General features: G+C 35.0%; 1 protein-coding gene across 2 annotated transcripts in view; it reads left to right on the top strand.

Moving 5' to 3' along the window:
• The window catches only part of RAB28 (RAB28, member RAS oncogene family), a 63,909-nt gene that overhangs the window by 1,428 nt on the left and 45,080 nt on the right, over positions 1 to 17,401 (top strand). For both annotated transcript variants that reach the window (XM_050338258.1, XM_050338257.1), the window contains exons 2-3: positions 5,914 to 6,010; positions 10,988 to 11,076. In XM_050338258.1, the coding sequence (XP_050194215.1) occupies positions 5,914 to 6,010; positions 10,988 to 11,076 (186 nt within the window). The remainder of the gene's footprint in view (positions 1 to 5,913; positions 6,011 to 10,987; positions 11,077 to 17,401) is intronic.

Here is a 17,401-nt window from a genome sequence, read left to right as displayed (position 1 = left end):
TGTGTTCATCTGAGTCAGTAGATGGGCAATTCCAGGCAACTGTGTGATGAGAATGTAATAAATACACAGGACTGACAGCTGAAGTGCTGCTTCACTGGTAGCATTCCCCAGGAGTTTTCCATTCAAACTGAGGAATCCTTTCACTACTGCTCTTCAGCAACCTGTGGCAAGACCTCTCACCAAATATGGATTTTCAAGTGTTCTTGAGTTTTGATGTATATTCCTGCTGGTCCCTACCTCTCTCATAAGAGCTGCCACTCACTGAAACTCTTGCTGGCTCTAGGAGTCTCGTGCTTCCAGTGCAGGTTATTGGGCACGAGCAGCATCAATGCTGTGGTGTGCTGCTTTTCCTCCTGTCCCCTCTAGATGATGCTGTAATAGAATCTCCTTCCCGCCATCCTGATGGCCTGGAGCACACACATGAAATAATAGATTTATTGTAAGATCTTGTAAAAATAAAGAATGGAATGGAAGGGTAAAATGTACCTAGTGCAATTTCAAGCACCCCAGAAGACTAAATTGTTGAGGTTCCTCTTCTTTGTTGGCTACTTGTTCTGCTTACTTGTTGAAACATGTATATCTATGTGTTTTCAACTCTAAATATCCTGCCTTTCACATCTGGTTCACAGCTGGTCTTTACACACATGCACACTTAGCTTCTCTTTTACTGTGCAAGGTGGTGTTTTTTCTCTGCCTCTGTTGCTGGGATCATCAGACACGAGGAGTGTAGACAATAATGGCATGTGTCTGAAATATTGTATCTTGTGTTCAGTGTGAGATGTTCATGTTTGACTTCTGTCTTCTGCTCCCTCTCCTGCCAAAAAAAAAAAAAAAAGGAGGGGGGTGTAGAATTTTATTTCATTAAGAATGCTTGGCCATCTGGGGTTGTCTGGTCTTTGCTTCTCCAGGAAAAAGAAATGCTGTGAGTCAGGTGTAAACTTGCTTTCTGTTTTCCTTACCCATTGTTTAGAAGCTGTGTGACTCAGGATCTGTGCAGGGATTGGTAGTAGCTTAAAAACAAATCAGTGTCAGTTCAAACTGAGGGTAATATACTTCCACTAGGTGGGAATTGCTTTATCTATGAGGCAAGGGAGGGATATTGTGCTTCAATTCGTTTGTTTTGAGGTGCTTAAATGAATGACTGGATACTTAGAATTTTAAGGGTCAGAATAAGCACTGCTGGAGCAAACTCTTAAGTAGAGAAGAGTAAAAATGGAAGAAGGAATAAGAGGAGTAAGACAGAGTAGAATCTATAAAACTATTTGGGTAAAATAGAGATGGTAAGGAAATGGTGAATTGTTGAAAAGAAAAACTGAGGGAGGCATGACTGGTTAGGAAAAAGATAATAGAGAACGATTTTTACAAACTAGGAAAGCAATCTAAAATCAGAGGCAGGGACAATGTGAAATGAAGATAAACAGCAATTATTAATATCAGTTTTGTCTTTGATTTTGATTACAGGAAGGAACATGTATACACACAGCAGCCTTATGTATCTAGCTTTTAAATCAACCCCCTCTTCCTGAGCCAAAATGATTTTACATTAAAATAAACCCTCATTACCAGTATGGATTAAAAAAAAAGTTATGGCCCAGATATTTCTACTCTTTTTGTGCACAGATTGTCTTCATATTGAAGTATGTAGTGATATCGATTTAAGGTACATTGCTTTGATCTGCTACTGTTGAAAAAGATTTTGGGCATCTGGAAGCCAGTCTTGGAGCTATTCATGGAAAGGAAGGTGCTGAAGAATAGGTGTGCTGAGGTTCTGTCTATCTGCTGTCTCTTGTAGCTGGGACTAATGTATGGTAGTAGAAACATACTACCTTTTCCTATTAACAATGACTGATTGTTAAAATGAAAGAATGAATGCTTGAGCTGGTAGGGGAATTTGCAGAGCTAAAACATAAGCTGGCATAAAGAATGGTGTCCTGCTTGCTTTAGGATTTTTTAGGATATCAGATTTTTAAGCATTGAGCCAATTCTGGATTGTCTTGTTACACTTGGGTTCAAAAACTTCATCAATGTTGTAAAAAATGTTGTCACTGCTGAGTCTTGCAAAATGAATCGAGTGTCCTGTGCAGATTGGCCCAGCTATGTCAAATAGATCAACATCAAATATCAAAAAGTCATAATAATCTTCTCTTTTTCAGTGAACAAAGTTGCATCAGTAGTTGGGAGTGGATGGAAATAGATCAGCTTGGACAATTGTTTTTATGGTAGTTAAAACATTTCATTATTTAGCCTCATGTTTCTTCTAATTTTGTCTGTCCTAACATTTTTCCCAGTAGGATAGAACATGACTCAGGGGTGAGTGTTGCTGTGTTTGGATAAGAGCATTGATATTCTGGAAGGGAGTGAGGAGAGGGGTAGATAGATATGTTACTTTTTGGAAATTAGCTGGTGAAGTTGGTATTGCATGGAAAATCATGACTTTGGAACTATGTGCTTGCACCCAATTGAATTTAGGGTTGAGTTTTCTTTCTTCCAACTATGATAGTACACTTTGGCATTGCTTTCTCAAAGGTTTCTTCTATAGGATTTTACTCAAAGAATTGTCATTGGTGGGGCTTTTTCTAAAAGTTTCCATATTTCTGTGGTGTGTGGTCAGTGTCAGAGCTGGCTATCATTGCTTGTTCTGCTTGACTTACAATTTACTTCCATTTATTGACTTTTCAATTTATTTCATAGATATTGTTTTTTTTTCCCATTTGTTCATTATGTAGGTGTTTAGGAACAGCATGTCATCAGTTTATACTGAGTTGTTGACATTGGAAAATAGAAGCAAGAAACTGTCATGCCTTGCATATGAGGATAAATGCCATCTTTTCTTCTTTCAATAAAACCCTGTCCCAAATATCCCATTGTATTTTGCCCCTAGAATACTGTAAATTTTATGTACTATTTTTTACAGGTATCTTGGTTGCTGTATATTAGGGCTTAAAGACCTTTTCTTGACTGAAAGGAGGGAATTTGTAAAGGCAACCTTCAATAGCATATTGATATTTAGAATAGGTTGTCAACATTCACTTTGAGGTATTTAGGACAAATGTGTGAACCTGCCAAACTGATCGAATTTCTGATGGAAATTCTGCTGTTCGAGTTGGTGGCCTGGTTGTCTTAGTAGAGATGTGAAGGATCAAGGCCTTCATACTGTCATACTGTTCTCTGATCTCTGCATTAAGAGATGGAATTGTATGGAGTACAATCTTTTTAGGACATGAACACTGACCACTTATTTATTTTTACAACTACAATTCTACTAAACTTTTCTTTTTTTTTTTTGTATTTTTTGTTAGTTTTTACATAGATTGGACTCAGCATATCCTCTCAGGCAAAACTGTTGTGCAAAATCTTCTATGGCAAGCATGGCAGGGAACACTTTTGGGATTTAATGGGAGTATTTGCATTGTAGAGGTACTTGAATATGCATTGACAGAACTTCTTTGTTTATTGTTGTAGAGAAGTTTCAACTGTTGCTCTTAGTATTTTGTGGATAAATGCTTGTTCTGTGAATAAATAGAGGACTCTAGTCTGGTAATCCAACACCTTCTTGAGCTCTAACATTTATTAGAAAAAATTTAAAAAGAGTTAGTCAATGATTTTCTGCTATAAATTCCTTTGCATTCAACAGCACAGTAGAGAAAAACAGTTTAAGAGAACTTTGCCATGCTGTTGATGACTTGCTGCTCTTACAGGTTGGCTGTTAATTGAATGTATGTTGTTTATTTTTACTAACACCCCTAGAAGCTCTCAGGGAATATTGAGTGTCACAGAGTGATAAGCTAATATTTACTGAGCCTTTAAAACAAGAAGGGAGTGGTTACTTATTTAATGAGGATCTAAATTAGTATGTTGGAGAATGTAGAATTCCATGATATAGTCAGATGATACTTTAATCTCTACTGCAGGCACTGGTTACTTTTCCAAAAAAGGAAAATTTCAAGGAAAAGGCTGAAGGTTGTATTTCTGCAGTCTTCTTGTTCTCATCTACATCTTTAAGGTCATGACAGATCAAACATAATGTCTTTTTAATTTTGACATGCTAACTACTGTGATTAAAAGAATCAACTCTACTGACTTTTTCAATACTATAGACTGAATCTGTGTTGAATTTTATTTTGTGTGTTGTCAGTGTTACTGTCACATAGCTGAAGGCAGAAGAATATTCTTACGATTCATCCTCTGTGGTCTTCCTCCTTTCCACGCTGATATAAATATATAAGCATACTCTTACTATTTGTAGTTTACTTGCCTTTTCCCCCATTTATTTATTTAGTTTTAATCCTCTCAGGGCTTGAATGCTGTGCAGTAAATGAAAATGTTGCCATAATCTATAATTGACAATTTGGGTTACTACCTAATGTATCTTCTGATATCAAAATATCATTCATTATGTATACGGCAGTGATAGGAATATAAATATGATATAGAAACAGGAAATACAATAGTTCACAGGAAATTTAATAGTTGAATAAATCTTTGCCTGTTCATACTAGAGCTTTAATGCTGGAGCTCTGGTGATCATGTTTTAATGCAAAAAAACCAAGTTACCTTTTCTTCCTGTGTATGTTTGACATCATTAGCCTAATTTAGATATTTGTTGTAACCATCCTATTCATAGACCTTGCCTATTCTCATTTTTCAGAACTATTTGCATTATTTTGCTGTTGAATTTTTACTAAATGTGCTCTAACCGCAGTTTCTAGTAACAATTGGTGTGACTCATCTCTTTGGGTCTTGATGAACAGAAAACTGGCAAAAAAAGAAAAACCTTCTTGCCTGTTTTGAGTTTTCTTGGATGGTGTAAGGATTTTCTGAGGCTCTTAGTCTTTTTCCCTCCCTATTATGTAAATGCATATTTAGATTTTTTTCTGTGCTTAATTTGTATTTATATTTACAAATGTCATGTCAACAAGAGATTTGTAAGTGTACACCACTAATTTGACGTAGGATGTATTTTATGATTTTTAATAAAGTGAGTTTTTTTGCAGTACAAACTTTTGTATTCTTTATGATTGTACCACTCTTTTCTCCTTTACTTTTTGTTGACCTTTCTTTTTTTCTTTCTTTCTTTCCCTTTCTCTTCCTCCTCTATTTTTTTTTCTTTTTTTGCCTTGCATGGAGATCTTAAATTGCTATTCAGTTGCTACTGACATAATATAAATGCCTTGCTTCATTAGTTTATCTAGGTTGGTTGTGAATCCTTTTATCAGTATGTAGTAAAAGCTGATTATTAGATCAACAATGTATTGGTCTGCTTTCATAAATGCATAAAATATCAGTTGAAGAAATAAGTTTCCAAAGTTCTGCTGCAAGGAATGATTCTGCAAATGTGCAGAACTTGAGTTTAGTTTTTTTTTCTGTGTGCAAAAAAGTATTCTTCCCATCTTATACTTCCTTTAGTCCCTGATCCTGAAACTGATGTGCAGTGGCAGGAATCTCACCACACTTAGTTCCTGTGGGACTCTGCACTGTGCAGATCTCTGTTGTCTCCCAGAGGGTTGGTTTGGGATTATGGTGTTCTGTACCAGGGGATGACCCTTGTTTTGGAAAGGAACGTTTTTAAAAATATTAAGATCTTCAGATACAAAGAGTGTCACTTAGATTTGTGTCAGTTTGAGCATACTAATGATTCCTTATTCGGATCTGCGTATAATTTTTTAATATTATTATTATAGTATTTTTGAAATCAGGAAATATGCACCTTGCTTCTTTTTGCATAAATTAGTAGCCTCTGCTTCCTCCTGTTATTATGTTGAAGCTGACTGGACTGCTTGTCAATCCAAATCCATGAACACTGTTAGCATTCATTGATTTAAGAAGTGCTTAACTGTATTTCATACTTCTGGTTTAGCATAAAGCTTTTTGCTGTTTAAAATGACAACTTAATTTGATGCTGTTCTGTTTTAGACATCCTTAGCTACACGTTTTGCCCAAGAAACATTTGGAAAGCAGTACAAACAAACCATAGGACTGGACTTCTTCTTGAAAAGGATATTATTGCCAGGTAAGAGAATAAAAACTAACACTGAAAGATTGGGTGACAGCAAGACTTGCAGAAACAGATTCTTCAAAGTAATGTGTACTCAATAAGCTTAGTACAGTGATTTTTATGGCAAAGTAAATTAGGTTGTTCAGAGAAAATTTTGTTAGTACGTTCTTGCCAGGTGACAGTTACGTGTCTGCAACTTGCATCTCTAAGTAAAACACTGAGTTCAAATAAAAGGAATGCTGTCTATATTGATGAATTTTATTATCCCTGCTTGAGTGCACTCTCTGTCCATGTGGATAGTGTAACACAAAACAATGAAATGGAACTTTAAATATATTAATTGGAAAAGTGTATGTGTTTTGAAGGAAATACATATATATTTTTAATGAAATACACAACTTCTGTTTGAGTTGTGTGAGAGAAGCATAATGCAGCTATGGACTTGCAGTGCTCTAATATGTGAATGCTGTTTTATGCAAGGCAGCATGAAATTGCTGGCATTTAATAGACCACTAAAATTTAGGGTCCCTTGGCACTCATAAAAATACAGTTTGAGCATTCAAGATGTTTCACTTCACGATGGCAAAGAAACTATTTAGGTGCCAGTTGCTGCACACTGCATGGAAAATGCAAAGAAATAATTAAAAAAGAATAGTTGCTGGTACAAGTTTGTCTTTGAACAATTGGGGATTTGAAATAAGTCTTTTTATTGATCGTGTTTGCTCCTATTCTAAGTATGCAAGTATTAAGTGCATTTTCTTCTGGATTCAGAAATCAGAAGTAGTTAGAAAAAGTATGTGTAATTATTAAAAGTTTTAGTGAGATTTGATAAAGTTGACTCAAGTTCTGTAGTTTTGTCTTTTTTCCTTGAGAAGAGTGGGGAGGGAAGCAAACCCAGAAATTAAACATTTTATCTATAACCTGAAGTTATAAGAAAATATATGCAGTTCTTGAACTTGTTTTTTAAAAATTATATTGCCAATAATTTCGTCATTATGTTGATATATTTTCTTAAGTGAAACAATAATTTTTTCAGACTATTCCTTCATTCACTGTTTTGGTGTGGTCATTTTGCTGTACTTTTTTAGTATCTGGTGAGTGATAAAGTACCAAATTCTAGTGCTTATTTCTTCATAAAATCAACAGAATAATTTTTTTATTGTGCTGCTCATGCCTCTAAAAATACCAGTGTACATATTACTTAACAGCAGTACTTGCAAGTGGAATGTGTCCACAAATCATGCAGTGTGCATGCTGAGAACTTTTATTTTGCAAAGTTTTTTTCCTGCTGTTAAGCATACAGAAGCTATTAGTACATTACTGGGATTCTAAATATTCTTGTTGAGTAGAAAATTTGGAAAATTATCAACTATTGCTTCATTCATTTTTTTTCATAGTTTATTTTGTGTGTGAATTTCGTTGATTCATAGTTTATTTTGTAATAAAATCAGTATGTAGGTGAAAATAGCACCAAAAAGTCTGTACATCTATTTTCCTCATCATTAACAAAACAGTAATGTTTGTATTCATATTCAGGAAGATACAATGTTTGTGGGTTGTCATTCTGGTTTTGTTTATGCTTCTGTATGTGTTTAGGTATATATGGCTCCCTGTGTTTTATAGGTAAGCTGGACTGGTCATGGGGAGTGAGAGGGAGGGAGGGAAGGTGGTAAAATTTCTAAATACTGGAATGGGAAGCATTACTTTAGTAAGCGGATTTTTCTAATTTCTCGATTAGTTCTGGGTTTGCAGAGCTGCTATGTTTACTTGAAAGGTTAGTTGATACCACTGCACAGAAATTACGTGTGTATCAGCAGGAAAAAAAGCCTCGATTTATCTAGAAGGAGAATTAATGAATAACTGTTGTTCAGTAGTTGGGTTTTTTCCTTCATCAGTGTAAGCAAAGATTTCAGAAGTTAAAACTCCCTGTTTCTAGAATTGCACAAAAGTTTACATTAGGCCACATTAGAAATACCTTTTAGCTTGTAAAATAAAGTACTGTTTTTCTGGGGGTTTCTTGGTTTTTGTAAGATAAAAGTGGTATTTTTCTCCAGTTGTTTTAGCAACTAATGCAGTTTTTCAGTGAAAATAGTAAATATTTTACATGATAAAACAATATAGTTTAATACAAATGGTAAATCCTTTGATTTTGAACAATGACTTCTAGTATTCAGCTTGACAAATTCACTTCATGCAGTTTGGTCAATTTTTTTTTTTTTTTCAAATGCAGATTGGTTTTGTTATATTTATTGATGCAGAATCTTGTATAGTCTGGGTGCAACCATGGTGTGGATTTTAGTGCTTAAACAGTGTATCTATTAGTCAGAGTGTCTACTGATAGAGCTCCTAAGAGCCATAGTCATATACGTTTTGGAAGGTTGTGAATGCAGTTCAGTAGACAGGATTCTTCTGTTTAAAGGATTTTTTAAAAGTCATTGGTGCAAAAAGTGGGCAGACTTGTGTTTTCAGTTCCATCCTGACTGTACAGCACTGTAAGTGAGGTTAACCAGTGCATCACGTGTGTTCCTGCAGGATCACTGCTACATTAGCCCAGGGGCTTCAGTTCATAGCAGAAACAGTCTAGATACCAACAGAAAACTTCATTTGCTACTGTCATAGTTGTTAATTAAATATTTGGTAGGCAAATTATCTGGAGTTTTTAATTTTGTCTAAATAATCTTAACATCCTTTTTTCTTCCCCAGAATCAATCTGAGCACAAAGCAAGTATAATAGAACCTAACTGAAAAAAAGGGAAAATGAAGCATTTTGCACAGGAGATCATCAGCATGAATTTCAGGAGTTAGTGAGGTCCTAATTCACAACCAGTTCACCTTAAATGAACATACCAATCTTTTTTTTTTTTTCTACCCTGTTTCTTTTTTCTGTTGTTAGTGAAGGAAAGTAAATAATTTCTAATAGTAGATTTTTTTAGTTGAACAGTCACTGTTAGACCATTTAATTTAACTGCATAAAAATTTCTCAGGTCGTTCCATGCAGTTATCCAGATACTAAGCCCAGTATACCGTTCATAATTATTACTCTTAGGAGGAAAGATGAAGTTAGAAACTTCTTAAAGCACTTGAACACAAAATTAGGCATCTGAAAATTGTTGAGTATGAAAGTGATAATATTTATAAAGATTTTTTTTTCAAAACAACTGGCATGAATGACATGGTGACATTCCAGTAGAATACATAGGGGTAGACTACTATATAGCATGGTGAGCCTTTGAGTATGCATAGTTTGTTTACACTGAGGATGTGTAGTCTTTTAGACTGTGAGTTCACCAGTTTATCTATGCCAGATGCTTTATGGAAGACTTTCCTGCATTGTTTGCAGACATTTATGTTCTAAGCTTTTAAAAACCCTGAATTATTCATAGTATATGCACTATCAAAACAAATAATCTTTTCACTCATTATAATTTTTCCTTTATTGAACTGGAATGTTTATGATGTGTTTTCTAAGCTCCATTTAGAAAACCTCTTAGTATTAGATAAAAGTCAGTGTAGCTTAAAAGTGCTGTCTCACACTCATCTCTATATTTTTGAGACCAAAGTAGTAGTTTTGGAAATCTTTACTTTTAACCAGATTAAAGTCAAATGCGTTATGAAAATATGAGTGTGATATATTTAATACCATAAATAGCATATATTCAGCTGTATAGTTTTAAGTTGCTGGTTATTTTCGTGCATTGCTGTGATATATTTCCATGAAGCACACTCCCTTGTGTAACCAATGCGAGCATGTTAGTTATAAATTGACAGCTGAATAGATCACGTTGTGTAAAATAAGTTTGTTAACTATATAAAACAGTTGAATTAAGAATATATCTTTCTTAGCAGCCCAAAATGATTTGTTCATTTTCACTCATTTCTCAATTGTTGTGTTGTGGAATTTATTGCATTGTTTTAAAATCTAGGAGTAAAACTAATAGGCACTTGTGATTATTTGTGCATAAGTAGAGTTGATATTAAATGTAATTCGTGTGAGTTGTATGTAGATTAGAAAAGGTTTTGTCAGTCCTTACTCTGTTAGAGTGGTGTTCCCAGGTAATCAGTACAGTTTTGAAATCAGTTCTTACCATGCAAAATGAGACAAATTATACTTTAATATATTTGTACGTATAAGGTTACATACCTTTCTCTGTGTTTTGATCTGTGCATTTCTTAGTTGTTGGCTTACAGAATATGTATGACTTCTAGGATATTAAATATTTTGTATTTACACTGATTTTTTTAATTAGTTTGTTTTTAAAAACCTTTTAGCAGTTTCAACATAGCTTAAAAACTGTTTAGAATATGAGGGAAGGTCTATTCTTAGTACAGATTCTTTGAAAATGAAATTATGTAAATCATACCCAATTTAGCTTCCTGCTTTGGGGTGGTGGGTGGAGGAAGTAGCACAATTTGCATCCTCAACTTACGTGTGTATTGATACTTCCTTTTTTTTAATCTGTCAACTGTATAATTCTTTAGCTGTATACTACTATCAGCATCACTGCCAAAGTGAAGTTACCTGGTAGGTTTTCCTCTCTTCTAGATTTGTAGAGATGATTTGTGGTGGGGTGGGGAAAGGACACACTGTATGAAAAAATCTGATTAAGTTGGCACTGATTGTGTTACCTTTCTGTTCCCAGCACTGTGCTATAGAACGTTCTCTGTAAAGTTTTACATGTTTCTTCAGTGGAGTATGTTATATAATTTCTAGTCAGGAGTGTTATAATGTATGCAATTCCAATTATTTTCCATTGCTATTAAATATGTTAATATCTAGCTATAGTTTTACTGTGTCTTAATGACTTAGCAGGACACAAATGACTTTTTTCCAAATGATACAATCATCTGTTGAAATTTAGTTCCTATTTATTGTATACTTGTAAAAAGCTATTGATGTTGATATGCTAGAGCTGTATTACCTACTCTGATAATATATCTTTATTATCTAAATTTTTCCAGGTTACACAATATCTATAATTTTTTTTCCCTCAGGAAATTTGAATGTTACTCTTCAAGTGTGGGATGTAGGGGGACAAACGATAGGAGGCAAAATGCTGGATAAATATATTTATGGAGCTCAGGTACAGTATAAATGTTGATAATTGTATTTATAGTAACAATATAAAATTAATTGAAACTTTTTTCTTAAAATTATGCATACATACATCCATCATGCAGAACTTTTAGTTTGTTGTGTTATAAAGCTCAAAAATTTTGTGGAGCTCAGGTAACTATTAATGCTGATAAGTGTATCTGTGGTAATGATATTAAATTAATTGAAACATTGTTCTTAAAATTATACATACATAGATACATTATACATAGCTTTTAGTTTGTTGTTTTGTAAATCTCAAAAATGTTGAATCTCTGTTCAATCTAAACTTAATTGATATTAATATGCTAATTTAATTTTCACGTATGGCTGATTTTTTAGAGCTGACATAAAAAGGAAAGCAAGAGTACACATTTGTAGATCTGAATAACTCTCCAGAACAGATGTTTGTTTCCAGGCTTTGTGTCTTGAATTAAGAAAAGCAATCACAGTAAATGGTAAAGGCTATTTGTATATCCACGGTAGATAGAGTGGCTGCTTTTAGAACAGCTGCCTCCTGGGGGGAAAAAGTAGAAGGAGGAAATTAAGAACAATCCTACACCATTAAACTCATACATGCAACTGGGGTTATAAGAAGGCAAACAAAAGGAGGCAACCAGGTAGCTAAATATTTTTGCAGAACTCCTATCCAGTGAAAATTAGTTTTGTCTTGAAGGTAACTGAGAAACTTGAAGTGAATGGTAGGATTAAGAAAAAGCTAAATAGTATAACATTATAATGTTAATATATATATAATACTGAATCATGAGATGATTTAGGAGGATGTATTATATACCAAACTTCTTAGCATGAGCGATCCTAAAATGTATTCTGTTCCTTAATTTGGAGTTTGTAATAAGAACAACAGGCAAAACGTATTTTATTAGATAATATTATGTGAAAAGAAAACAAACACTTAGTTCTTTTTTCCCAGTAATTTAAGAAATAAAAATATGGAATCCTAAAACTCTTTTGGACAGAAACTTTATATTAACAAGTATAACACAGAGATTAGGAACTGTTAGTTAATGGGATAAAGTCAAAGTTGTCAATGTAACATTTTGTCACTTTGAAAAAAAAGTCTGAATGTTTTTAGCTGTTGCATCTGTTTTATAGCATTTTCTTTTTTTTTTAAATAAAAAACTATTTGCTGCCTGTTACCAAGCAATAGGAGAAAGTGGCTTCCATGACAGAGGAAATTTGATTAATCACAAATTGTTGCCATATGCCCAAAGTAAAATCAGTGGAGGAAATAAAAGACTATTAACTTTGTTGGTATTGAATTTGGTGATAAACTTAGGAGTTTCTTATCAGAAACAACAGGTCAAAAAGTTAATACCAGTGCCCAAAAGTAGTGAAAAAGTTGATATCAGTAAGACTAAAGTTTGATTTTTCTAGTCATTCAGAGCACATTAACAAAAAAACCCCTATGTCCAATCTCTTTGACTTTAATCCTCCCTCAACCTTCATTGTAACCCTAATTTTTTTAATAGACTAGTTACTCCCATTGTTGGCATGTATTGCCAATGTCTGTAATAGACTTCTTATCATCAAATCTGACTTCTAAGACACTTTTCTATTAGCTTTGTTACAGTCCCTGCTAAAAACACGTAAAGCTATCTTTATTTTCATCTGTTCATGAAATGTCATGAAGAGTTTGGAAAGGCACTGCTTTCAGCTTATTTCTAGGCAGAAGCTTATTGCATGTTGAACATCTGTAGCTTTTTATAAGAAAAAGGGGAAAGGTAAAGTAGAACAAGTAGGAGTATTTATAAAGGAAAATCCTTTTAAATACAGATAAAAATTCTTGTGAATGGACAGCAAAACAGCAAGAAAGTAATGAGGAAGAGGTAGCATGGAATTAGCAAGAGTTAATTGTGCCGAGCCAACTTGATTACCTTCTGTGGTTAAATGGTTAGCTCTGTGGAGGGGAGAGAGTGGATATCATTTATCTTGACTTCAGCAAGGTCTTTGATATAATCTCCCATAATGTCATTACAGTATGTAGAGATACAGGTGGGATGGGTGGACTAAAAATCTGAATGGACAGCTGGACTTAAGGGGAGATGGTCCATAGCTCAGTGTCTTACTGGTGCCTGATTATAAGTTGTATTCCTTAGGGGTTGGTACTAGAGTTGTGTCTTTTATTAATTCTTTGAACAATGGAACAAAACACTGTATGTGAGTAGCACGAAATTGGGGAACAGTGGTCATTGTGCTGAAGTGTAGGGCTGCTGTTGAGAGAGGCCATGACTAGCTGAAGGAGTGGACTAACAGAAACTTTGTGGATGACAAATGTCAAGTCCTGCACCTGCTACAGAATAATCTTATTCCAACTGGGAATCAATTGTCAAGGAATCAGCTGGAGAGTGTGTAGCAAAGGGTCATGAGGCTGATTAATGGACTGGAGCATCTTTCCTACGAGGAGAGGCTTAAGGAGCAGTAGTAACTGTTCAGGGTGGAAAATAGAAGGCTTATCTATGTATGTACATACATGAAGGAATGATGCAAAGATGGCAGAACCAGGCTCTTCTCTGTAGTGTCTGTTGACAGAACCAGAGGCAATGGGTACAAACTGAAATACAGGGGGTCCTTTTGAACATCAGAAAACACTTTTCTCACCATGAGAATGACTGAGCACTGGCAGAGGTTGACAAGAGAGGTTGTAGAGTCTCCATCCTCTGAGATATTCAGAAACCATCTGGACATGGTCCTTGGCAGCTGGCTTAGGTGCTTCAACAGGACCACTGAACCAGATGACTTCTAGAGGTCCCTTCCAACCTCGGTCATTGTGTGAAATGGCTTTGGAGTGAAAAGCCCTTGGATGGGTGTCCTCCTGGGGAAAAAAACAACAGTCAAACGAGAGTTTGCGATGCACCCTTTTAACAGTAGAAGCTAACTGAATACTGAGCTGTGTTAGTAAGAATGAAGTGGTCAGATCAAGGAAAGTGATTATCATACTGTCTGATGTTTTTGAGGCTGCATTTGGAGTATTGTGTTCAGTTTGGGGTTCCCCAGTACAAGAAAGTATTTAAAATATTGAAGTAACGCAGTGAAGGTTGCTGCAGTAGAACTATGTGTGCCTATGATGTGTTGTACTTGGTCAGCACGTTTGGTGCAACCGGGATTTTAAACATCTTGTTTGTAAAATACACAAGCTGCACAGATACATATAGAGTAGATGATTTGAATCTGTTGCAGAAATTGTGTTCATCTGTGTGTTCTCCAAATCTAAATAATTCAGATTAACATGTGTGGAATGGTTTGTAGCATACCTACATTATGCATCATGCTTTTATCCAGTATTTGCAGATGCCCATAGCCTCATATAGACTTCCATCTGGTTGGTCATTGTGAGATTTGGGAATCATAAGTGGCAGAATTCTTTGTTTATGCTCAGAAATCTTAAGTGTATGGTAAACTTACTTATAAAATACTATAACCAGCTGGAGATGGAAGTTTTGAGAATCTAAACAGACACTGAAAAGGTTGTCTATGATCTACAGTTCAACCAGATGTTGGTTGGAATTTGATAAGGATATCAGAAGGACTAAGTGGAGCATCCGTTTAAACTTTGCTGCAAACCTTGCCAACTGGAGGTTTCCTTTTCTTCGAATGAGAGCTCAGTCAATTCTCTAGGATAGATCTTTTGGTTATGTTACTGTTAAGATACTGTATTTTGATTGAGATCCCTAACTTCTTGTGCCATGTTTTAAAATAAGAATGGCAAATTTGAGCATGAAAACCTACATAGTTTCCTTGCATAGTTGCAGTTGGATAAAGTGCAATTCACCTGTTGTCTTGAAGCGGTTGCTTTCCCCAGTCCCATTTTTTCTCTTTGATGTTGCTCATTTAGAACATTATAGCTGATGCGTCTTGGTAGCTGCATTTCAGTGGTGGGTCAGAAGAACTTGCAAGCTGTGGGGAAAAAGGAGCTCTTTGTTCTTTATAAATAAAAGGTGTTAATAAGCAACACTGACAGAAAGCTGTTTAAAACTGGCGCATTTATCTCAAAATTGAGAGAGGCTAAGAGTAATTGTGTAGTCAGTTGCCACAGCTGTACTGATAGACAGTAGCTCATTCAATTATGGCAACTCAATCATGCGTATTTGAGTGACCATGTCCTCAGTATCAACAAAGACAACAGTGGTTGAGTATATGTGGACTGTAAACTGTTTTCACTTGCAAAAATAGCATTTTTGGAAATATCTAAAGTGTCATAATGCAATTGCTTTTTACTGAATGAGTATTCTATGACTAGAAAAAATACTTCAGAATTTTGGTCTGACATTTAATGAAAATGAATGAAAATTCGAAAGTTAATTTAGTTCCTTCATACTAAAGTCAGTCATAGGATAAGGGTAGCTGAGGATTAATCTGAAGAAGAAAACATATGGTTTTAATTACTGTTTTCTGTAGCTTCCTTTTATTGTGACAAATCTTGACGTAAACTTGACACCTTTTAAATGTTGCTTGTCTAATGCAAATATATGCCCGTTACAAACACTTCCGTCATAGCAGTTCTGCTGTAAAATAACTGCTACTGTGGTAAATCTATCAGAACCACTCCCATCTCTTACCTGTAATTGCTACTCCTACCCACATATCTAGTTTAAATTATCTTTAAGTTCTGGTATATGCTACCTCAGAAATTGGCTTGTTAGTAGAATAAGAGTATTGCAGAGTCTACTTTCTCCAGGGACCAGCCAATAATTTCTGCAATATTCTCAGTTTCCACTGACCTATTTTTGAAAATGCTCTATAATTCCAAAACAAAAAGCACTCACGTATGCACTAATGTAGGCAAAATGTCTCTCTTACTAGAGTGCAATTATGCAAGCAGGGACTATTTGCCATGCTGCTGGAGACTAGAGAATTAACGTGCTGTTCTTGGCATGTCAACCACCATGTGTTTCAAACCTTTTTCACTGCAGGAAAATACACTACTTTTGTGTAAAAAGGCCAGTGTTAATTTTCCACCTTAATTCCTCATACATGATAGGGAAACAACAGGTTTTATACTGTCTACTTGTTCTGTACTTCATAAATTGTAAGCTTGTGGAAAATGTGAAAGTTTTTTGAAAGCAATGATGGAATTTCTCTGTTAAATAAAAAAAGGTGACATAAATTTTAGCCATGGAGTCATGACTATTCCTTCATTAATTATCTGTATTATAGTAAGTTGCTTGTAGAGTGCTGTTGAGATAAAAATCTAAGGAGAAAGTATTCTTTATGACCTAGGTGCCATGCTGCCTTCTTTTGCATCTCTAAGATGTCTTACCTGTCATCTTTATTTCTTAAACATAGAAGATATTGACAAGATTTAAAAAAATGGTTAAGAAAGGAATGTGCTTTAGAGGCAATGTTTTAGATCACAGAGAAAGGGACCAAATGGAAATTAGGTGGACTCGAGTTGCAGACTTCGTTCAATGATCCCTTTTGTGGTGAATCTTACTGTGAATACTTCTCTTCCAAAGAGGTAGGTAGGCTGCAGTTGTCTAGAGGACATGTAGCAGAGTAGAATTTTGTTGAAGAATTAGTTAGAGTTGGCTGACCTTGAATGCTCAGACTCTCTTTTTCTTTCATCTAACTGATTAGTGCTGAAGATGGTTTAGATAGTCTGCTCTTCCACAAACTGGTGAGAGAAAGTGGCTACTGGTGAAAGAAGCATTGCCCTGTGCTCTTCTTCATTTACAACCTTCAGCCTTATGGCTGGTATTTTTTATTAACCTTTGACATACCTGTCCTTTAGCTTGAGTTTCTTCTTTTCCACTGAACATTTAATAACACAAGTATGTCCTTCCAAGAGCAAGACTTAGATTGTGAAAGACAATTATGTATGTGCACAGGCATTTGGGTAAAGACAGTCAGAAGAAGTTAACTGAGATGCAAGATATTAAGGAATAAATTGTACCAAAATTGGAAGAGGGAAGTGGGAGTTTAAAATTAGATTTGATTGCTAAAGAAGGAAAGATAGCAAGGGTAAAGTGTCATAATTCTTAATTTTCTTGAAGGAATTGGTAAAAGCTGTTCGTTAGAAAATAGCAGCTATATAAATTTAAGGAACAAGAACTTATTTTGCCAAGGTATTATTGATGTTGGAGGAAAAGCGGTAGATTGGTATTGTTGTCATAAGAAAGTAGGAGTTGAAGAGATCTCAGTAGGATCTGTTGCCCTCCTTCACAGCTATACATGTATAATGCCTATTTCATTTTTGGCAACCTTAAAAAATTTTCCAGTGTTGGTGACTTTGTTATAGGTGGTGTATTTCAGAGCTTTGACATTCTTACTGTCTCCATAGGGTGTTTTTTGTT

The sequence above is a fragment of the Myiozetetes cayanensis genome, unplaced genomic scaffold, assembly GCF_022539395.1.
Source record: "Myiozetetes cayanensis isolate MyiCay16 unplaced genomic scaffold, myiCay2020 scf7, whole genome shotgun sequence".
Classification (NCBI taxonomy): Eukaryota; Metazoa; Chordata; class Aves; order Passeriformes; family Tyrannidae; genus Myiozetetes; species Myiozetetes cayanensis.
The sequence above is the reverse complement of the archived record's forward strand: the minus strand, read 5'-3'. Positions and strand labels throughout refer to the sequence as shown.